The sequence below is a fragment of the Eriocheir sinensis genome, chromosome 29 (assembly GCF_024679095.1).
Source record: "Eriocheir sinensis breed Jianghai 21 chromosome 29, ASM2467909v1, whole genome shotgun sequence".
NCBI lineage: Eukaryota > Metazoa > Arthropoda > Malacostraca > Decapoda > Varunidae > Eriocheir > Eriocheir sinensis.
This window is the reverse complement of record NC_066537.1, coordinates 5540183-5562097: the sequence shown is the minus strand read 5'-3', so window position 1 is coordinate 5562097 and position 21915 is coordinate 5540183. Positions and strand designations below refer to the sequence as shown.

The following is a 21915-nucleotide window of genomic DNA, read 5'->3' as shown; positions in this document are numbered from 1 at the left end:
GGAGGTAATTCATGTGATGAGACTTATATATATATATATATATATATATATATATATATATATATATATATATATATATATATATATATATATATATATATATATATATATATATAAAACGTAAAACCCAACCACTCAGGAAGAGTGAAAATGGATGTTAAATAAATGATATATATATATATATATATATATATATATATATATATATATATATATATATATATATATATATATATATATATATATGGTAAAGTGGGGTAAGATGCCCCCCTGAAGTAAAAGGCCCCCCCTTGGTTTTGTCTTTCTTTCTTTCTTTTCTCAACCAGTCACATGATCAAGTAGGCAACGCCAATTCTCTGTGCTCACAGGAACTACTGGAGTAAACAATGGACATTTGCTCTGGCCACAAGGGGACATTTCTTCTTTTTGACTAATTTCTTGTAAGTTTTCAGTGCAAAACAGCGCCCCGCGTCATATCCAGGATCGCCGTGCGTGCCAAATTTCAAATGTTGCTATTGAATATAACAAGGTTTCAGCCATAAACTTAACATAATCATCATGTATTATATATGAAAACATGCAGAATTAAATGGTGCACATAAAGAAACCTAAATTAATTGATAAATTTGAGATGTAAGCATAAATATAGAGAAAATAACTCGTATATTGGCTAAAGCGAGCCAGGACGCAGTATGTGCGTCCTCAGATATGGTACGGGGCACACAAGGACGCAGTATAGGCGTCCTCATGTTGAAGGGGTTAAGGAAAGAATTAAACCAGGTGTTGCTGTTTGACATTTATGGCACAGACTATGAATGTTTCCAGGTGTGAGGAAAGGGTTGCACAGGGCTGTCTTGGGTGTGAGTGGAAGGGTTGTACAGGGCAGGAGACTGTCTGTAGGGGTTGTACAGGGTGGGGTACTGTCTGTGGGAATTGTACAATGTCTGTAGGGGTTGTACAGGGTGGGGTACTGTCTGTGGGGGTTGTACAAGGTGGGTACAGTCTTGAGTATGAGGGGAGGGGTTGTACAGGGTTGGAGACTGTCTTTCGGGGTCGTACAGGGTGGGTACTGTCTTGGGTGTGAGGAGAAGGGTCGTACAGGGTGGGTACTGTCTTGGTTGGGTATTGTCTTGGGTGTGAGGGAGGTGTTGTACAGGGCGTGAGGCTTAATGGTACAAGCTTCAGAGTCTTCATAGGTGTGGTTGTGGTGGGGGAGGGGGGGGAACGGGTGATGTACAAGTTTAAGAGGACACTAACTTGTTGTCTTTGGGTGTTTGTGCTTTTTACTCCAAGATTTGACAAAACTGGGTAGAAAATAATTTGCATATGATGCAGCGCATATACACACACACACACGCACACACACCACCATGCACATAATTCTTCTATCATACCCTCACACATTGCTAATAAAACCTTAACCTACAGTACATTTTTTTTGCTTTTTTGTGACTGCACGGTTCTGGGATTGGGGAAATGAGTTAAATGCATGACTGCTGCTGTCTGCTGTGTAGGGGCCAGGGGTGGGGAGGACACTGCCACACACAGCCAGGGGTGAGGAGGGACACTGCCACACACACAGCCAGGGGTCAACACACACAAACACACACATACTCTTCCGTCAGCAGGGCAGGGCTTGGGTGGCCACCAATGATATGTAATCACAGAATATTTCCCCTCACATGAGTGATGCAAGTTCTCTCTTCGGCAAAATGTAAAACCATATTGTTATGTTCAAAAGTTCCATATATATCAAAGGATTTACAGTCACAATTCACTGCATCAGATAAAAGTAAGACATTGTCCATACTTATTAATAGTTTTATGAAATAGGAATTAACTTTTAAAAAAATTCAATGAGATAAAAAAGGATCATACAAAATTCTAAATAAAAACTGTCTGTAGATCAATAATAGTTTGATAAACAGTCTTCATTAAAAAGAGGGTTTAGTAAATAGGCATTCTGTAACTTTATATGAAATCTGTTGAGTATTATACCGGCAGGTTTTCGATCACACCAACACTGGAAACATGGCGAGGGTGTGGACCACTTCCCGGCGTCATGGCCACACACACACACACACACACACACACACACACACACACACACACACACACACACACACACACACCTCAGGCCACCAGGACCGTCAACACATCACTCAGGCAAGATCACTGCCGACACAAAAGCAACCACAACGACCACACCACACACTCCTTTGAGACACAAGCTCCTCAGTAAACTTAACAGCAATGAAAACCCAGAGTACATCAACAGTCGACATAAACATACGTGAGCCAAGAACAGATAGCGCAAACTTAGACTGAGAGAAATGACATCCTGTCCCAGAAGTCAGCGTTACGTAGAAGATGGCCCTCCCAAGACTACAATTATAAGGGTAACTGAGGAAGAAATTTAAGCAGAAAGAGTAGTAGCAGTAGTAGTAGGGGTAGTAGGAGTAGTAGTAGTAGCCCCCTTGAAAACCAACCTCCTAAGATTCCTGTTATAAATTTTCCCTCGTAAAAGTCGTCCCTGTATTGCTTGTGGTTCGTTTGAGTCCAGCCCAGCCTCCCCTCACCCACCCCCCACACACACACACACTCCCCTGCTGAAACACTTCAAAACGAGGCTACCAGGGACAGTATCTGCGTAAAACAAACGAAGACATAACGTAACAAACTCCACAGTCCACACAGGGAGTGGTAAGTAAGCTATGACGTAACAATGCCTATGATAAATAAATACAAAACTTGTTAATGAGTATCTTAAATTATATTACAGAAGGAGAACAGTTGAGCGTAGGCAGGCAGCCGGAACTCTCTCCCTCTCTCCCCCCCCCCCCCTCTCTCTCTCTCTCACACACACACACACACACACACATGAACACACATACCCTTACCCAATATCAACATAACATCTGAAATAATATACAAAACTCCCAATTCCTGCCACAAAAAGCTTACAAATCACACATATCATGATGGCCAATGTATCACAAATGCCAAACACTTCCTCTGAGCATACAAAGCAAAGTGGGCAAGTTGTAGGAAGGGAAATAATAATAGGAGTTCAGTTAGAATTTAGATGTGGGCAAAGAAATCCATCCATCTTCCTGGGAACTTGACTTGGCAGAACCTAGCCACACAGTAAGTTTTATCTCCCTCTCTCTCTCTCCTTTCCTCTCCCTCCAGCAGTTCTCTCTCCCTTCCTCTTCCCTCCAGCATCCCCACTCTCCCTCCCTTCCTCTCCCTAGTGATGTGTTAAACCAATCTCTCCAGCACTCCCCTTTCTCTCTCTCTCCCTTCCTCTCCCTCTAACATCCCTTTCTCTCCCTCTAACATCCTTTTCTCTCCGTTCCTTTCCTTCTAACACCACTTCTCTCTCCCTCCATTCTCATCCTACACTTATCTCTCCCTCCTTCCCATGTCATATGGTGTGTGGATAGGCCTACCAGGTCATATGCTCAGAATAGGCTGGATTGGTGTCTCTCCGCCCTCAACTATGCCTGGAATGTAAGAATGCCAGTGCCTCACTGATCAAACCATGGCTTAAAACACACATATATGACTCTTCCTTCTGTCCATACTAACTTAACATCTTCCTTCACAGCAAATGGCACACTGGAGCTGAGGCAGACACAAGTAAGAGTAACTAAGAATGTAAGAACTTAAAATGAGATAAAAATATGTCAGACAAACTCCTTCCTGTCCATGACAATAAAATGTTTTGAACGCATAATAAACAATGTCAGTGCCTTCCTTCCCTCTCCCTCTTTCCCCCCCTCCCTCCTGGCTGCCCCGCTGCTGCAGACTGAGTGCTTAAAGCTTGTGACATATGGTAACAAGAGACTCACTTTGTGGTCATAACAGCTTGACTTACCACATGCCAGACTCCTCATCCTTGCAGGGGTCCTATGTACACACACACACACACACACACATGCACACACACACAGCAAACAGCACTTAAAAAAGAATAAAAAAAACTTGCTGATTTGTAAAAACTTTGAGGAGGCCTTGTTTCTACCTCTCCACGGTGCCAGCGGCCATAGCGAGCACTGGGCCGCCACACTGGTGCCAAGGGCTGGCCATGAGGTGCCTTGCCTTGGCCGGCCACCAACGCTACGGGGCCATGGCTCGTGTCAAGTTTAGTTATCCTGTCATTGTCCCTCCCAGCGAGTCTGTCAAAGACCTGCCCACCCTGCACCAACACTCGGCTCATTCACCTCAAACTCTTCATTAAGTGGGCAGCTGCATTAGGATATTTGGCGACGATCAATCAATTATATCAAGGAAAACATATATTTGATTGCATTCTTTTTCACATGTGGCTGGAAGTATATTCCGGTAGTGTGTTATGGCACTGCCTAAGGAATGGTGTGTGTAGGGCAGCCGCTGACGTCTGGTGGGGCCATCTTTGACAGAGGCGCTGGTGTGAGGCGTAGGGCGGCGCATCTTGCCAACCCTGAATTGTACTAGGTCACAATCATGTGCACGTTCAACTCCAAAGTAATAAAAATATCAATGGGGAGATATCTGTGAGCCTCCTCAAGCCATCGTTCCCCTCGAGTCCTCCCAGGGACGGCCGACGGAGGCCCGGAGTCCAAAACAAGAGTGGCGTTACGTTAGTGTGACGGTAAAACTCGAATGATATGACTCACCTCCTACTCGCTGCCTACCAAAGTCTACCGTGACAACAAGCTTTATACAGAACACTACACTGAGGCGGGATTGTGGTGCAATGGTTACAGTCCACATGGAAGTGATCATAAAAACTCCTTACGGCTTTAGCTCTCTACACACATAAAAGGTCTTGTCTCCGTGCTCGAGGAGAGGCGTCGAGAAGTCCCGCGCTCGCCCACCCCAAGCTTGGCTTTTAATAATGTACAGCAGATGCAGAGATACAGTGATCCCCCTTACCCTGAACTTAAGTGTCCCTTGGAAGCCCTTCACATGCAAGAGAAAGAGGGTGAGGAAGGGACAGCAGAGGAGAATTACTGCATGGAGAGGGATCACCAAGTCACAGTGAGTTCAGAGTAAGGTATGAGTCCACTCCCTTCTCCACTCCCCTCCTGACTCATCTCAAATGTGGAGGCGACCAGGGTGAGTTTAGGGTTAGGTGGAGCGTCAGTTTAGTCCACCAGTGTGCTTCCCATCTCTTAAACTACGGCCTACTTCTCCACTCTGATGTCTGCTCCGAGTGGCCGCAGGAATGACTGGTGGGATAGTTGGGTGCCTTGTATCAGTGACTGGATGACCCACTCCGTCGAGACCACCGGGAGGCCAAGCTGTCTGGCCCTCTGCTCCTCGTCCTCCGGCAAGCTGGCATCACCCACCACCAGCGTCATACTCTTGTCCAGCACACGGTTGAGGTTGCCTGCCAAGGAGAAGTGACATAAGCCCATATTTTAAACATATCAGCACCCCAGTTCCCATGTTTAAGAACGTGAGACCTAAAATAAAGTGTTGTCTAAGGGCCTCACCTGTTCTGGGCCTGACTCTAACTTTGGCGCCAGCAGAGTCCAGGAGGGGGTGCCACAGGGGACAGAACTCGTGGTTGCCTGACGAGCCCAGGAAGATGCGCTGCCCTGCCAAGAGGCATCTCCGCAGCACCCCTCCGTCCTCCTCCAGGAGATCCTGCTCACACACCTCCCCAGACTCCAGCTCCCCAGCAGGCAGAAGAAACATCCTCCACGGCAGGGTCTTGTTCTGGGGGCAAGGAGGAAGGATGTGTTGGACTAGGAGTGGCAGGGAATTGTTAATCCCTTCCCTTGACTGCAGATTTCCTACAGTGAGATCTCACCAAGCTACAGGAATGGACCAAAAAGTGGCTGCTACAATTCAATGAAGAAAAATGTAAAGTCCTGCACCTTGGGAGGGGAAATCCAGCATACCAATACCACATGGGAAACACTCCACTATCCACCACAGAGGCAGAGAAAGATCTTGGAGCATATGTCACCAGGCTACCAGTGAAGGCCAAATACGTGCCAATTGCAGCGGATGGGTTAAGGAAGGAGCAGTTCTGGTAGGTTGTGGGGCATAGAGACAGACATAGGCAGATAATACATGTATGCAACAGGGCTTGACACTAACCTCCCGACAGCAGTTGATGACCCACTGGAAGGAGACGATGGGCACCCCGGAGGCCAGGCACTGGATATACTTTGAGGTGCGGCAGTGGGTGTTGGAGATGAGGAGGAGGGTGGTGGGGGTGGGGCTGCTGGCTTTCTTCTTCATCTTCTGGGGCGTCTTCCCGGTGGCGGTGCTGCTGCCCTGCTCTGCCAGAATGATCTCTGCCTCTGAGTACTTGCTCAGGACGTTGCCGCCCCCTCGGAGAACCTGGGCCACCATGTACTCACGGTTGAATGGTGGGAGGTTTTCTGTGGGGGAAGGAAACGGAAGTGCTTTGAATCCCTGGTGATGATGTGCCAAGTTTCCTTTCTCATAATAAACCCATCTAACTATCTCTCTATCAATTTATCTAACTATCTATCTATGTGTTGTTAGCCACTGCAACAAGTTTTCTCACCAATATCCAAGTTCTGGTTCTTGCAGATGCTGGTGTCCCCACTGGTCATGAGGATGGTGAACCCTTGAAACACAGAGAGAGGAATAAGTAGACAAAATGACAAAGGCTTTCAACCCCACACACACACAGATGGCGCCACTATAAACACTCGCCTGCGCCAGAACAGGCTGGGCCGACCATCAGGCCCCACCTGGAAGAAGCCTTGGGCTGACCATCAGGCCCCACCAGGAAGATGCCTACTGGCTCAACAGGCAGCGACGGGGGGGGTGGGGGGGGGGAGGCTTTTCATTGCCCTTGAGCTGCTTCCATTGCTATAAGAGATAATAATATAAATCAATAAGCCAATACAGAGACAACATCAGGAGCTCACCCTTGAATATTGTGGACCCCTCAGGCGGCAGAGGTCCAAGGCGTGGGTCCTCGGGGATATCGTCCAGTTGGATGGACTTGGTGGGCGTCTGTGTGGTGGTGGACTGACCTGGACGGAGGGGATGGAAGGGGACGGTTTGGTTCACTCTCATTCATCTATATTTCAAGGGTGAATAATACATGAATAGGGTTACATGTGAAGCTGCAACATGGCCGTGCGTCAACCAACCGACAACAGGACTTACTTGGGGGCCGACCGCGCTTCTTTGGGGGAGTTGGCACTGGTGTGTCTGATACCTGGGGTGCCGGCTCTTCCTGCCTGCTTGTGCCGCGGTGTCTGGGGGTGCCACGTGGGGTGCGGGAGCCTCTGGGAGTCATGGCGCCACTCCTCTTCTTAGGGGTGACTTCAGGGTCCAGGTCCTCCTCCTCTGGCAAGTCGTAGAGTCTGCGTCCCTGGGCGGCCCTCCTGGCATTGGCCATGGTCCTGGGGGAAGGGATGTGTGAGTCACCTGCTGCACCCCTGGCATGACTCATCTGCTCCACTCGGCCACCTCAGGGCCACACACAAAGGGCAATAACACCTACCTCGCTGTCCCAAACATCCGGGCGTCGTCGGAGTCCCCCGCCGTGGCCTCGCTTGTGTCCAGGTTGTCATCGGCCTTCTTGGAGCGCGGTGAGTAGAACTGGCGGCCATGCTGCAGCCGCCGCCGCCGCCCTGCCACGATGTTGTCCAGAGAAACCTCCCGGCCGGGCGAGGCGACCATGGAGCGGAAATTGAGCCTGGCCTGCAGCATGGTGTGGGCCTGCGCACTGTTGAGGAGTAGGTGGGAGTGTGGCACGCGCAGGGTGGCACCGCGGTCTGTCTCCACGATGTGCAGGATGGTGCCGCCCACCCTGATGTGTCCCTTGACCACGCCCATGTCGCTGTAGTCCTCCACATCGGATTGGGGCCGCACGTAGCAGGCCTGGCCGCGGGGCAGCAGGGCGGTGGGCAGCAGGTACACCTCCCGCACTGATGTCTCGTGCTGGTCCAGCGTGAACTGCACGTGCCAGCGGTCGGCCTCGTGGCGGCCCCGCAGCACCGCTGAGTAGAAGTTGTTGTCGGTGAAGCGTGCAAACACCAGCAGGCCCGGCTCCAGCTCCACCTCGCGCACACGCCTCAGGATGTGGTCCAGTTGTTGCTCCGCGTCAGCCCCAGCGCGGCCCACAAACGCCTCCTCCTCCTCCTCGGAGAGGGGTGCCTGCGAGGCCTCCAGCATGCGCCACACTCCTGGTGGCAGCGACCTCAGCAGGTCCGACACGGTGGCTGGCAGCCCCTCCAGGGCTGAGGGGCTGGGCTGGGACTGGGGGCTGGGTGGGGGACTGTTGGCTGGTGAGTCTTTGGTGTCCTCTGGGGCGTCAGAGTCTGAGTCATCAGAATGTCTGGGTGCTGCACCCCTGCCCCGCCCCCTTCCTCGCCCCCGGCCCCGACCCCTCCTTGGTGTCCCCCGGCTGGCCTCCCTGCCCCTGGAGCGGCCCCGAGCCCTGCCCCGTCCTCGTCTGCTTGGGGTGCTGGGAGTTTCGTCACTGCTGCATGGGGCAGCGGCCTTCCTGGGGGGCGAGGCGATGTTCACCTCCTCCATCACTTCTATGGTGGGGGGGGAGGAGTGGCCCGGGGCACCAGGCACCAGAAAGCCCGCATCCTTGGCCTGCCTGGGGGGGGAGGGCAGGGTGACCACGCTGCCTATGGACAGCCGGCTGGACTCCACGCTGGAGACGGCAGAGATGCGGCGTGAGTGGCCGAGAGAGGACGAGGATGAGGATGAGGAGCTCTTGTCCCCCAGGTAGCCGGAGGAGCTGGTGGTGTTGGAAAGACTGCTGGCCTCGGAGACCCTGCGGCTGCCACTGCTGCTGCTGCTGCTGGAGCCGTGGAAGACGCTGAGCACCGAGCACACCAGCACCTGGCTGCCGTCGCGCACCACCACCAGCCGCTCCTCGGTGATGGGGTGGATGTACTCCACGGCCGGCGCCAGTGTGCGGCTCTCCCTGAAGCCCGCCCGCACCACGTCCAGCAGACTGGTGAAGGGTGCCTGCACCTCCATGGCCTGTGTGCTCTCCTCCTGCTGCCGGGACTTGAAGGTGACGACCTTGCTGCCATGCGCCTCCTCCTCGGGGGAGGCCGTGTGGGACTTGGAAGAGTCCTTGTCGATGGAGCTGCCAGCCTCTTTGAAGGCGGCTGGGCTGGGGCCCTGGCTGGTGTTGGGTGTGGAGGTCTTCACCTGCTGGCCCTCCTTGGCCACTGCCTGAGAGATCCTCTTGGCCAGCTGCACCTTGGCCGCCGGGGGACGCAGCTTTTTGCGCTTGCGGTGCAGCGTGTCCTCGTCCTCACTGTCCGTCTCCTCCACCAGAAACTGAGGCGAGCCTTCCACCGAGCTGAGGCCGTGCTGAGCGTCCTTCCTGCCGGAGCTGAGCAGTGAAGGGACCTGCGACAGGCATGCGGGCCGGTCCGTGACAGGGGTGGACTGGGAGGGGGTTAGAAGGGACACAGGGAGGGAGGAGGTGGAGAGACTCTCCGCCTCGCTGGTCTGCCCCGTGGAGGTCTCCGCGGCAGGCTGCTGGTGGGCCTCCTCCTTGTCTCCTGCCAGGGTGTCCAGGCTGGGGGAGTCTGTCGCCAGCTGGGGGCTGGAGTGTTTCTCTTCCTTCCTTGTGTCTGTGGGGGGCGGGTCCTCCTGGTTGACCTTCCTGTTGGCGGCCTTGGACACCTTGATGAACACTGACTCGCTCTCCGGCAGGTGTTGGCACTCCTGGGAGGAAGGCGTGGAGATGTTGGGCATGTGCAGCCTCACTGATGCCTGCGAGGACGGGGAGCCTTGGGAGGGGGGAGGGGGAGGCATGACTTCCTGACTCTGAGTCTCCGCGCCGTGCTGGCTGCTCGTCTCCTTGGTGGTCTCTGGGGCTGCCTGGCTGCCCTCCCTCTCCCTGCCTTCCCTCTGGGGCTCCTGCAGGGGAAGGTTGATGAGGGCATCAATGTCTGGCTGGGTGTGGCTGGCAGGCTTGCATATGTTCTCCATCTCTGTGGCCGGCATGGTTTCCCCCTGTGAGGGTGTCTCCTTGGCAGGGGAGTGCGTGGGGGTGTGCTCCAGACCCTCCAGCGGCTCTGACCCCGACAGGTGCAGCAGTGGCTCGGACTCCTGGGTGAACCTCTGGCCGGGGGACTCCTGGAACAGAGGGTCTGGCTGGGTGGAGGAGTCCAGCACCAGCCTCAGCTCCTGTGAGTCCAGGCCGTCCTCCTCCAGGGACAGCTGTTCCCCCCGGGGCTTCTCATACACCACCTCCACGCTGCGGTTCTTGGGGTCGGCCTCCAGGATCTCTATGTCGCTGTCGTCCCTCTCGGAGCTGTGGGACTCGCTCTCCCCCCCTGGTGAGGCGTGCATCCTCACTGGCATGGGCAGTGACCTAATGGCCAGCTTGACGTCTGCCTTCCCCTCCTCCGCTGCGTCAGACTTCCCTCCGACTTCCTTGCCGCTGCTGCTCTCCTCCGCCTCTGTGTCCACTGGCATCCTGTGGGGCCCCTCGCACGGGTCCTCACCGCTGCTGCCGCTGGTCTGGAAGGTGAGGGACTTGGCGATGCCCGTGTGTGTGGGGGGCGGTCTGGGGGGTCTGAGGGGCTGGAGTTGCTTGGGGCTGATCTCCACGTCCTTCCTGGTGAGTGCCTTGTAGCCCACACTGACTGGCTCCTCCCCGGACTCGCTGCTGGAGGTCAGTGTCGGCGGCTCTGTCCTGCGCTGCTTGAGGGGCACCTGGGCCATGTCGGAGTCTGAGGTGGGGGTTTCCGAGTCATTCCTCTTCCTCTTGAGTGGTGACAGCTGGATGTGCGGACTGCCAGGGGGAGCTGCTTCTGCATCAGGGCGGGACGGAGTGTCGGGAAGTATCCTGAAGGGGACAGGGCAATGGGGATACAGTTAAAGACACATATGTATCAGTGAAACCAAAAGCCATCTCACTATAACCATATCAAACAGAGTGAAGGTCATAGCAGAGACTTGCCTGGGCGGGGAGTGTGAGGGCAGACTCTCCTGTGTCTCCTCCTTCTCCTGGGACAGATGGAGGATGGGCATGGTGGTGGCAGGGGTCATGGCCAGGCCCTCAGGGGTCACCACTGAAGGGACAAACACACACACAAAGGTCACCAAGAGTATTCATTGTTAGAAATCTTCCCTTTACACACACAAAGGTCACCAAGAGTATTCATTGTTAGAATACACACACACATATATAGCCACACCCACACACCCACATCATCAAGAATCTTATCCACAAAACCTCTGGCCTGACTTACCTGGTGGTTGGAAGGGCTCCCTGGGCAGTGGGTGAAGGGGGAGCTCTGCCTCTTGACTGGCAAAGAGGTCATCCTGCGAGGGGACAACCTTCTCCCGACCTGTTATGACACAAAGAGGTTAACGGCTAAAGTATCCAACCTCACAGTTCATCCGCTTATGAGTATCACAAACCTTCATCAAGAGAACTATTACAAAGCCACTAACTCACCACTCTCAGAGGCCATAGTGACTCCTATCTGGGGCTGTGGTGGGGGTGGTTGTGGCTCTCTGCTGGGGCCGGCCACACCAACCCTGGGGGGGGACACAAGACTCAATATAGCCAGGTAAGCAGAGGCAGAGAATGAGATTGAGGAGGAGCAGGAGGAGGAGGAAGAGGAGGAGAAGAATGGGTAGAAGAAAGAGAAGGAAATGGAGTAGAGTGAGGAGGAGGAAGAGAAGTAGAAAGTAGGAGACGGAAAAGGAATAAGAAAAAGGAGGAGGAGGAGGAGGAAGGGTAGAAGAAATAATAAGAAATGGAGAAGAATGAGGAGGAGAGGGAAATGGAGGAATGGAGAATAAATGAAAGGAGAAAGAGGAGGAAGAATAGAAAAAATTGAATAATGAAATGGAATAAAACAAATGGATGAAGAAAAGAAGAAAAAGCAAGAAATCAAAGAAAATATGACTCAAAAAATAAATAAATAAGACACGACAAAATAAAAAACAAAATACGAACCTAAAAAAAAAAAAATAATAATAATAAAACTAAATAAATAAGACGAAAAATTAAAAAGAAAATACGAACCTAAGAAAAATAAATAAATAAATAAATAAATAAAATAAAATAAAATAAAACAACAACACACTTACCCTTCACTGGAGTCACTGGAGGGCTCATGGCTGTTCTCCTCCTCCTCAACCTCCATCTTGCTGTCCTTGTCCCCTCCCTTGCCCTGGTCGCCTCCCCCCTGCTCCCTGCCGCCACCCCCTGCACCCTCCTCCCCTCCTGCAGCTGGCCCCGTCGCCCCTTCCCTCGCCTGCTGCCTCACATCCTCCCCCTCCTTCTCTCGGCTGCTGGCGCTGGAGTTGCCGTCGCCTGTTCCGTTTCCGCTGGTTGCCCGCCGCATGGCCCCAGCCTCGCCTGTGTGGGGGGAGATGGAGGTTGCGTTAGGGTGGTCCTATTGTGTGAGGCTGGAGGTAGAAATGGAGGATTAGGAGAAGGAGGATGAGGATTATGAGGAGCAGGAGGAGGAGGAGCAGGAGAGGGAAGAGGAGGTGGATTAAGAGGATGGGAAGGATGAGGAGAAGAAGAAGAGTAGGAGAAGGAAGAGGAGAAGATAGAGGAGAAGGAGGAGGAGCAGAATGATTAGAAGGAGAAGGAGAAGGAAGGAAGAAGGAAGAGGATTAGGATTAGAAGAAGGAAGAAGAGGAGGATGACGAGAGGAGGAGGGTGGTCATACTTGTGGATCTGGTGGCCCAGATGGCCGAGCACCCTGGGAGGGGCTCACCCTGGCCGTTGCAGCTGTTGAGGGTCATGTCAAAGTCCCGGTCCTCTGTAGGGGAGTCGACGCGGCCCTTGAGGAACCTGTCCACCGGGGAATGACCATTCTCCTGGGCCGGGGTGACGGGAAACTGTGGCTCCCACTCCAGGGGCAGGAACGGCAGGGACTCGCTCTCAGGGTCTTCGGGTAGGCCTAAGGATAGTGTCTGTGGCACCTTCCTGCGGCCTGGGGGGAAGGGGGTAGGGGTGAATCACTGTGTGTGCGAAAGAGAATAATAATAATAATAATAATAATAATAATAATAATAATAATAATAAGTTCAAATCACAAAAAAGAGGAAACACATCAGGAGGGCAACACAAGACAAGGATGAAAAATTAACGTCACTTGAGGCAGGTCTGGCCATGACTCACCAGGGCCATGAGTGTCAGCCAAGAGGGAGGTGCTGTCCTGGGAGGGGCCGGTCATGTCAATATCCTCCTGGGCGGGGGCGGTGGGCATCAGGTCCTCCTCCTCATCGTCCTCTATGGTCTGGCTGAGGCTCTTGATGCTCCACTCGTCACCCATCTGGTGGACAGACAACACACAGATGCTGAGTCAGGCGTGAGGCCCAGGGCAAGAAACACACATACAATACAATACAAGAGACAATATTCAAGTGGCTCCTGCCTCTCTATATATCTGAGGCCCTGTTCTCTCAAGGGGGTGGCCATGACACAGGCATTGCTAACCTTCCCAGGGCCAGCATAGGACAAAGTACCTATCAATGCTCATGTGCTTACCACTGAAAACATCAATATGAATGCCTTTGCTGAGACAACACACAAGGTGGCTGCTGCCCTTGGGTATTATCAATACACAGTGGCATCATTGACATGCTGAAGTCTATCCCTGGATGGCAGGAGGCTGGGTCAAGGCTGAAGCATCCCTCCTGGGCCCAGCCTCCCTTGTCCCTGAACCTCAGGCCTGCCTGTCTTGTCTCTGAACCCCAGGCCAGCCTGCCTTGTCCCTGAACCCCAGGCCAGCCTGCCTTGTCCCTGAACCCCAGGCCAGCCTGCCTTGTCCCTGAACCCCAGGCCAGCCTGCCTTGTCCCTGAACCCCAGGCCAGCCTGCCTTGTCCCTGAACCCCAGGCCAGCCTGCCTTGTCCCTGAACCCTAGGCCAGCCTGCCTTGTCCCTGAACCCCAGGCCAGCCTGCCTTGTCCCTAAACCCTAGGCAGGCATCCCAGGTCAGCCTCCCTTGTCCCTGAACCTCAAGCCAGCATCCCTCTTGGGCCCAGCCTCCCTTGTCCCTGAATCCCAGGCCAGCCTCTCTCCTGGACCCAGCCTCCCTTCTCCCCGCCCCCGAGCCAGCACACCCCCACGCGGCCCACGCCCCGGGCGGCACAGGGGCGCCCCGCCGAGGCCAGCATCCCGCCGCGGCAGGAACAAAAGCCTCCCTGGCCAGTGTGGCTGTCATCCCCCGCCCAGACAGCTGCCCCGCCCCCCCTAGCCGCGTCTGGGTGTGCCACAAGGCTGCTGTCCCCCGCCCCCGCCGTGGCATCGTGCCCCCGGCCCTCCCGCCCCGGGCGCCTCACCCTGGTGGAGGAGCAGCACCGCCGGGCCAGCGGCACACACACACACACACACACTCTCAGGACCTGCGCCTCGCAAGTTTTGTTTTGGTGTGACGCTTTAGGTCACGTGACTAGCGGCCCAGCGCGCGCCACCCACGGCCTCAGCCCCTGCCATCAAGGCCATGGCCCACACCTTGTCCTGCTGCAGCGCCCATGCATGTCCTGGGGCCGGCAGGGGTAGCCATGCACACCTGCTTAAGGCCAGGTGGTCGGCTCCTCAGCCATTGCATCCATAAGCCACACATTTCCTGCGTAAATCAGGGATATACGCATTTACGTAGGGAGGAGAGGGAGCCCTGGGGCGGCTAATTCAGTTAAAACAAGAAGGTTTTGTTGATTTCCTATCTAAATAATTAATGGTAAGCTCAGTAACTGTGTGATTATGCAGACACTGGAGGCTGAGGCTGGGTGCGTTCTAGCCGTACACAACACCCATGGCTGGAGGAGTATACATAACCCACAAACTTGTTATACTTATAAAATAAACTTTAAAAATATAAATTTCTCTTATCAATGATCCAAACATGAGTATCTCTCTTCTTACAAAAAATACGGAGGGGAGGCGAAAATCTGCAAAATCTGACAATCAATTTTTGAAGTTTTGTGCATAACTTGATAGTATTGACTCTGGAAAAAAGAATGACTTGATATTTACACCTGAAAGCTTATAAATAAAGACCCATGGGGATTCTAAGTGGTCAATATTCGGTCAAAATAACAGAATGGAGGCTTGGGGAGGAAGGGCGGCTGGGATGAGAGAGGAGCAGAACTTTTTCCCTGGGCCTTGCTGGAGGTTTTCAAGGCAATACGGCGTTACCAGAGAATCAGATAGTGCGGGTTTTATCGTCTTACTACAAATGAATCAACTGTCGAGGAATGAAAAATCCTGAAAAATAAGATATAGAAGTTCATGGCATATCATCCTTGCTCTCGCGGGCAGTGATTGGCTGGATTCACACAAGCTCCGCCCCGCCATGCACAGCGAGCTTTTATCGTTGCTGGTCTGGGTTTATTTCTTGATGAATAAACATACTGACGATGGTTTTCTATACAGGGGCTTCATTTAAAGTAAGATGGAGGTGCATGGCGCTGACAAGCATCCAAATAAAGCCACCCCACAGCCTCACACTCTCCCTCTCCTTCTCCCTCTCTCCTGCTGATGAGACATTACGCTAACTCTCCAATACTCAATTATTTCTCCTCCTCTTCATTTCTGCTTCTCCTCGTCTTCGTTTCACAGCTGCAATTACTCGTATGGAGGTGTACATGATAAATTTCTCAATGGAGGGGCGTGGCCAAGGGCTGAGGTTGCCAGGGGCTGATAATTACCGGCCTCGGCTCTCCCTGCATTACCAGATTGTCGTACTCAGCTTCTTACGTTTTCTGATTTCTGACCCAAAAAAACTGTCTCCTCCACCCCAGTAACTACATTTATCTATAGTTAACGTTGAAGTTTTAATTATTAGTGTCTTTTTCCTATAGATAAGTGTCTAAAACCGGTAATTACAATGCTGGATACGATTATCTGGCAACGCTAGGCCAACGTTACCGTATTGTCGTACTCAGCCCCTTATTTTTACCGATTTCTGACTCCAAAACTGTCTCCTGGGCCCCAATAACGAGATTCATTCATAGTTATCGTTAAAATAGTTAATTCCTGATGTTTCTTGCCAATAGTTATACGTCAGAAACCGGTAAATACTATGCTCTGGGTACGATAATCTGGCAACGGTACGCTGGGCCCGCTCTCCCTTGCTCGGGACGGCCTTTCCGAGGGTGAACAAGACGTGGGAGGCAGCGTGCGGCCATGAAGGTGAGGATCGTGGTTTTCATTGCCCCATCAGGAGGTCTGGGCCCTTCACAGCACACCAGGGATGGACGTGAAGAAGTGTTTGTCCGGGTGGCGCGTGTGGTGGCGGGCGGGGATATCCATTAACGGCAGGAAAGGCGAGAAAGTGGTGGCCGCGAGGCATGGAGGCTGAGGGTGGCATGTGGCCGCGTGTAACCAGCCTCCTCCTGCCCCGGCGCCGCCTGCCTCCCAGCTCGCCCCGGACCCTTCCCCCGGCCTGTGCCATGTGCCCGGGGAGGGTGCCGCTGGCCCTGTGGTGCTCCTGTGGCCCGGGGCGCGGCGTGGCGGGTAGGGGCTGGACGTGGCCAAGTGCAGAGGACAGCACGGCCAGGCCAGGACACAGCATACCGCCCTGTAATGCTGCGGCGCTGCCCACACATTCAGCATCAGCATGAGATGAGCGAGCACTGCCCCGGGCCCTGACGGGGTGCACCCATCCCGCTGAAGCCAAGGCACCTCTCCCACGAGAGGAACATGCTTTTGTCCCCGTCAAGAGTTGTGAACACCCGGAATGAACTGCCGGAGGAGCTCATCAACAGCGTCAGCGATGACTACACTAAATAACTGACCGGCATGTATAGAACCTTGAGAGAAGAGACACCCCCTCATGTGTTGTTGAAGTGTACCTTCACCTCATCATTTATTATTGTGTGTATTTACCTATTTGTAGTCTACAGGGCCCGAGCTAAGCTCTGATAGTCCCGTCTCCATATCTACATTCATCCAGCCTTTCCTTCATTTGATGGACACTGCTCGCCTCCACCACTTCTTCCTGCAAGCTGTTTCATGTGTCAACACTTCTATGTGGAAAACTATACTTTCCTGGGCAGTGTGCACCGGATAGGGTGGACTCCTGTAGGTGTCCCCATCTGTGCCTCTACAGGCTCTTGCAAATGGTTATATTTTATTTTTCGATTTTCAGGGTGTTGGCCCTGAGGGAGTAAGCCTTTACAAAGGCTGTAGTTGAACCTGAAAGGGACAACTACCTCCCGAACCAAGACCAAGTCACTCAAACAGGGTCCTTTATTAAGTTTCTTTCCGTGTCCTCTCAGCCCCCACGTTCTCGCAGTAGAGATCATCTCTGTCCACCTCATCAAACTTATTTACCAACTTATACAGCATGATCAGATCTCTCTCCTTTCTTTGTTCCAATGTCGTCAAGTCCATCTCCTTCAGTCTGTCTTCATATGTCATATTCGAGAGTTCTGGGACCATTTATTTGCAATTCTCTGTATTTTTTCCAACTTTATGATATCCTTCTTGTGTGTGTGTGTATGCCACAACTAGGCAGCTGCGGGGCCCTACATGGCCTCTTACCGGCATTTCACCTTGTGGCAGAGTAAGGCCCGGTCAGCGGCTGGGGGCCACACGCCCCAGACAGCTGCTGCCGGGGACACAGTCATTTATATCTTGTATGTAGTACTTTAAAGTGCCAGGATGTTATCCATTATTCTTGAGTTTCCTGACTGGTGGCTGGCATGTGGCTCTTACGTTATGTGTCTCCTTTTCTCCACAGTTGAACGTGTCCTACCCCGCCACGGGGTGCCAGAAGCTCTTTGAGTTTGATGATGAGAAGAAGGTTCGCATCTTCAATGAGAAGCGTATGGGCCAGGAGGTGGAGTCCGACACCCTGGGCGATGAATGGAAGGGCTACGTCCTGCGCATCACTGGCGGCAATGACAAGCAGGGCTTCCCCATGAAGCAGGGCGTCCTCACCAACAGTAAGTCACAAAACATTGCTCATCCCTACTCAAGCTCCATTGAGGGCTATGTCAGTGCTAAAGATGAGTGTCAGCCAGGCCTGCATCTCTCACCCTTTCCCTTCACCAGACCGTGTGCGTCTGCTGCTGTCTAAGGGCCACTCGTGCTACCGTCCCCGCCGCACCGGTGAGCGCAAGAGGAAGTCTGTGCGCGGCTGCATCGTGGACTCCAACCTGTCTGTGTTGGCCCTTGTCATCGTCAAGAAGGGAGATGGGGTGGGTAGCATCGGCCTCTCCTGTAGTTCCTTGCCATGAGATCTGTTCACTCTCCTCTTGTTCCTCCTTCCAATTCCTAGTATATTGTGTCTAGTGTGTGGAGGAGGACCTCATTGCTCTGTAATAGAGGGCCAGGGTCACCTCAAGTTAAATATTCTTCACTTCATGCTATTTGTGAACCTTTCCATTTGGCTTATCAGAATCCTTGAGCAGACCTGGTAGGAAATGTTCCGTTTATACACTTAACAGGAGGTCCCTGAGCTGATTGACGACTCCTTATGTGGGCTTGATAGGAAATGTCCCCGTGAAAACCAACTCCTCCTTATCCTCGCTGTATTATTGATCCTTATTCCCTTGACAGGAGATCCCTGGGCTGACCGACGGCTCCGTGCCCCGCCGCCTGGGCCCCAAGCGTGCCTCCAAGATCCGCAAGCTGTTCAACCTGAGCAAGCAGGACGATGTGCGTCAGTATGTGATCAAGCGCCCCCTCGCCGGCAAGGAGGGGAAGAAACCCAAGACCAAGGCACCCAAGATCCAGCGCCTCATCACCCCCGTGGTGCTGCAGGTGGGTGGTGGTGCTTCCTTGACTCTCTCTCAACAGTTGTCATAATAGGCTTTTGAACTAATATGTAGATGATTGATAACTAGACATAAGGCAAATAAATTCTCTTTCTTATCGATCCATTTCCTTCCTTTCCTCTCTTCCTCCTTTCCTTCATTCTCTCTCATCTATCTATCTTTCCTCTCATTACTCTTCCCTTCCTACATTCCTTTTTCTCCTTTCCTTCATTTTCTATCTTTACCTCTCTCTGGTTGTCGCAATGAAAGTGCGACACAAGCCTCGTCAAGCCATAGTTCCTGACTTCTTTTCCATGCCCACAGCGTAAGAGACACAAGAAGGCCCTGAAGAGGCAGCGTGCCGTCAAGAACAAGGAGGAGAAGGCTGACTACGCCAAGCTGCTGGCCGTTAGGCAGAAGGAGGCCAAGGAGAAGAGGCAGGAGGAGATCCGTCGCCGCCGCTCCTCCATGCGAGACTCCAAGTCCTCTGAGAAGTCTAAATAAGCCAATAAAGCCTTAGGTTAATGTCCATTGTTTGCTTGACACCCTTTTGGGAAGGTGGCAGGTGACGGCTAGGTTGGCACAGTGAAAACCTTGATTAGGCTGAACACTCGAACTTGTGAGGGGATGTTGGAGCTTGTCTGCTGGGAAGAGGGAGATGAGAAGCTTGACTGGTGATCATTGGGTCCAATTCTCCTTGTTCATTCACACCCTTTCAAGTCTTCTGTGTTATTCAATCCTACTATAAGAGGATTTGGGGCTTGTCTGCTGGGTCAAGATATGCACAGAGCTTAAGTTGTGTTAGTAAGAGTCCAATTTTCCCTGCACCTTCACTCTTCATACGTTTCCTGCCTGCACATCAACATCACGTCTACTGCTCTGTGTTATTGGCAAAATCATACATATCAAGAAGTTCACAGATGTTTATTGAAAGATATGGGTATTAACTGGGAACAGCGGGGACCATGTTTCTTAATGGTCCCTCTAAGCGAGAAAAATTTTAAAAAATCATCACTCACACAAACCATTTCGTAATATATACCAAAGCATTTGTGTAATCAGTTTATGCATCATCTGTTTTTTTGGGTTATATCATGGTGCAAATCTGACCCGTCGCTGCTACCGGGTTAAAGAGATATTGCATAAGGAAATGGAGAAGTCTGAGTCACCCTGAGAATTGCCTATATAAACAAATGACAAGATAATACCTAAGTGAATTAAATGAAGTGCAAGATATGGGTACTAAAACTTAAAAGATATTACAAGAGGAAAAGGGAAAGTGATGCTGTGCCAAATTTCCCTTCAAAATTGTATTTGTATTTGAATTGTATTTAAATACAATTTTAATGTATTTGTATTTGTATTTTGACATCCAGAGAAGAAAAGTATTTTGTATTTGTATTTTGGTACCCCCCAAAAAGTATTTTGTATTTGTATTTTGGCACCCAGAAAAAAAGTATTTTGTATTTGTATTTATATTTCGAGTTAAAACCATTTGAAGAGGATAAATACTGTTAAGGAAATAGAAAAAGAAGTAATGTTAAGCCCTGTGTAGGCCACCCGGCCTCTTGCAGTTTCCCTATGTTCTTATGTTAAGGCGGAGGAGGAAACACATGAAGGTTGAAGGCGAAGCAGTAAAGGATTAACGTCAGATCACGGGGAAAGCGGAGTAAGGAGAACATTAAGGTTGAAGGCGGAGGAGGAAAAAAATTAAGGGTGGGGAGGAGGAAATTAACCTCAGGTCACATGGAGGAGGAGTAGGAGAGGATTTAGGGAGTTACTGAGGGATGGGTGCCTCGGAAGAAGGATCCGCCCGCAAAAATGCGTGACGTCACGGAAATGGGAGGCATAGGGGATGAGATGTGAGTGAAGACGACGAGAGAGTCAGCAAGCCAATCTACTGTTAACTTGGCAAATGCACTACAGTCACCTATCAAAAAGAGGTTGCATCCATTTCTTGAGAGGACTGATCGATGTCATTGCCGCAGCTGTCATGGACCCCGCAGGTTTAACATGGATGCCATGTAAGAAAATGCAAAAGGAAAAGGTTTCCAAGATTGTGGACCTAATTATTTCCGAGTCAACTCAGTCGACCTTGAAGAAGAAAACATTTCAAGAGAGTGAGCCTTTCGTCTTTTCGGCTGGCATAAGTACAACACGACCTCGTCTTTTTGCCTACATGCCTCCAGCTGGGCAAATGATGGCAAGTGCATCAACAAATGACACTACAGTGGTGAAGGCAGAACTTGAAACGTACCTAGGTGTTCTGCCTTTTGATGTCAATCCACTGAGGTACTGGCGTGATGCAAAAAGCTTCAGAATTTTGAAGCACTTTGCCAAGAATATTCTAGGGTGCTGTGCAACGTCGGCACCATCCGAGAGGGTGTTTAGTAAGGCCGGCAGTTGTTACACTCCTGAGCGAGAAAAACTCGGCCCGGAAACCTTCCGGGCATTATTGATGATAAAATGCAATTATGAAATGTGAAGTGTAAACTTGTGAAAAAAGTATCTTTATATTTTGTGCATAATTTCAGGAGTATTTTTATTTGTATCTTTGAAATTTGGAATAGGAGTATTTGTATTTTTAGATTCAGGAATAGAAGTATTTGTATTTGTATTTTTAGATTCAGGAATAAAAGTATTTGTATTTGTATTTTTGGAATCCCGAACAAGAGTATTTGTATTTGACTTATAAAAAATCAGTATTTTATCCAACCCTGGCCGTCACTAATAGCTGACAAATTACTCCCTGACATAATAATTCACCATTAAAATTACATGTAAAAACTATAAGAATTCTCTACATAAACAGCTGTCAAATAACTCCCTTGCACAATAACTCCTTAAAATTCTGCATGCAAGAACTACAACAAAAATAATAATAATAATGAGACTTCTGGATATAGCACCTGATGACTGTGTAACAGGTGTGCATGTGTTGGCGCACCTGGGAAACACCTGAGCTGCAACACTTACTACCCTGCACCTGCAACACTCTGACCTGCTGGCGCCATGGCAAGGGGAAAGGTTCTGCTGGTTCTCCTGCTGGTCCTGCCTGCTGTGGGTATACTCGGTTCTTGTGGACTCCATATAAATATTCTCAGATGTTTCCGCCTCGCATCGATTATTTCCCAAGGCTGAAAAGAACGTTAATCGGGTTTAAATAAGTGTTTTCATGATCGTGGTATACAGGAGAAGGGTCAAACTACTACCAG

The 21915-nt window shown here is 51.2% G+C and overlaps 2 protein-coding genes across 4 annotated transcripts; one reads left to right on the top strand and one right to left on the bottom strand.

The window, feature by feature from the left end:
- Nucleotides 1-783: 783 nt before the first annotated feature.
- Nucleotides 784-14435, bottom strand: LOC127004852 (TP53-binding protein 1-like). 3 transcript variants are annotated; one of them, XM_050873032.1, is made up of 14 exons: nt 14279-14435; nt 13115-13268; nt 12660-12926; nt 12070-12340; nt 11429-11511; nt 11220-11318; nt 10928-11039; nt 7487-10813; nt 7147-7385; nt 6903-7010; nt 6533-6595; nt 6097-6383; nt 5484-5709; nt 784-5377 (listed from the first exon to the last, which is right to left on the bottom strand). In XM_050873032.1, the coding sequence occupies exons 2-14, from the start codon at nt 13266-13268 to the stop codon at nt 5172-5174; spliced, it is 5442 nt and encodes a 1813-aa protein (XP_050728989.1). In that variant the 5' UTR covers nt 14279-14435; the 3' UTR covers nt 784-5171. The 3 variants fall into 3 exon arrangements, with proteins under 3 accessions (XP_050728989.1, XP_050728990.1, XP_050728988.1); XM_050873033.1 differs by lacking the exon at nt 14279-14435 and adding an exon at nt 13484-14160 and having other exon boundaries at nt 12708-12926; XM_050873031.1 differs by lacking the exon at nt 14279-14435 and adding an exon at nt 13484-14159.
- Nucleotides 14436-15988: 1553 nt separating this feature from the next.
- LOC127004854 (40S ribosomal protein S6-like) lies at nt 15989-19226 on the top strand. Its single transcript, XM_050873035.1, has 5 exons — nt 15989-16130; nt 17683-17887; nt 17997-18142; nt 18504-18707; nt 19025-19226. Exons 1-5 carry the CDS (start codon nt 16125-16127, stop codon nt 19202-19204), a joined length of 741 nt encoding a protein of 246 aa, XP_050728992.1. The 5' UTR covers nt 15989-16124; the 3' UTR covers nt 19205-19226.
- Nucleotides 19227-21915: the final 2689 nt, after the last annotated feature.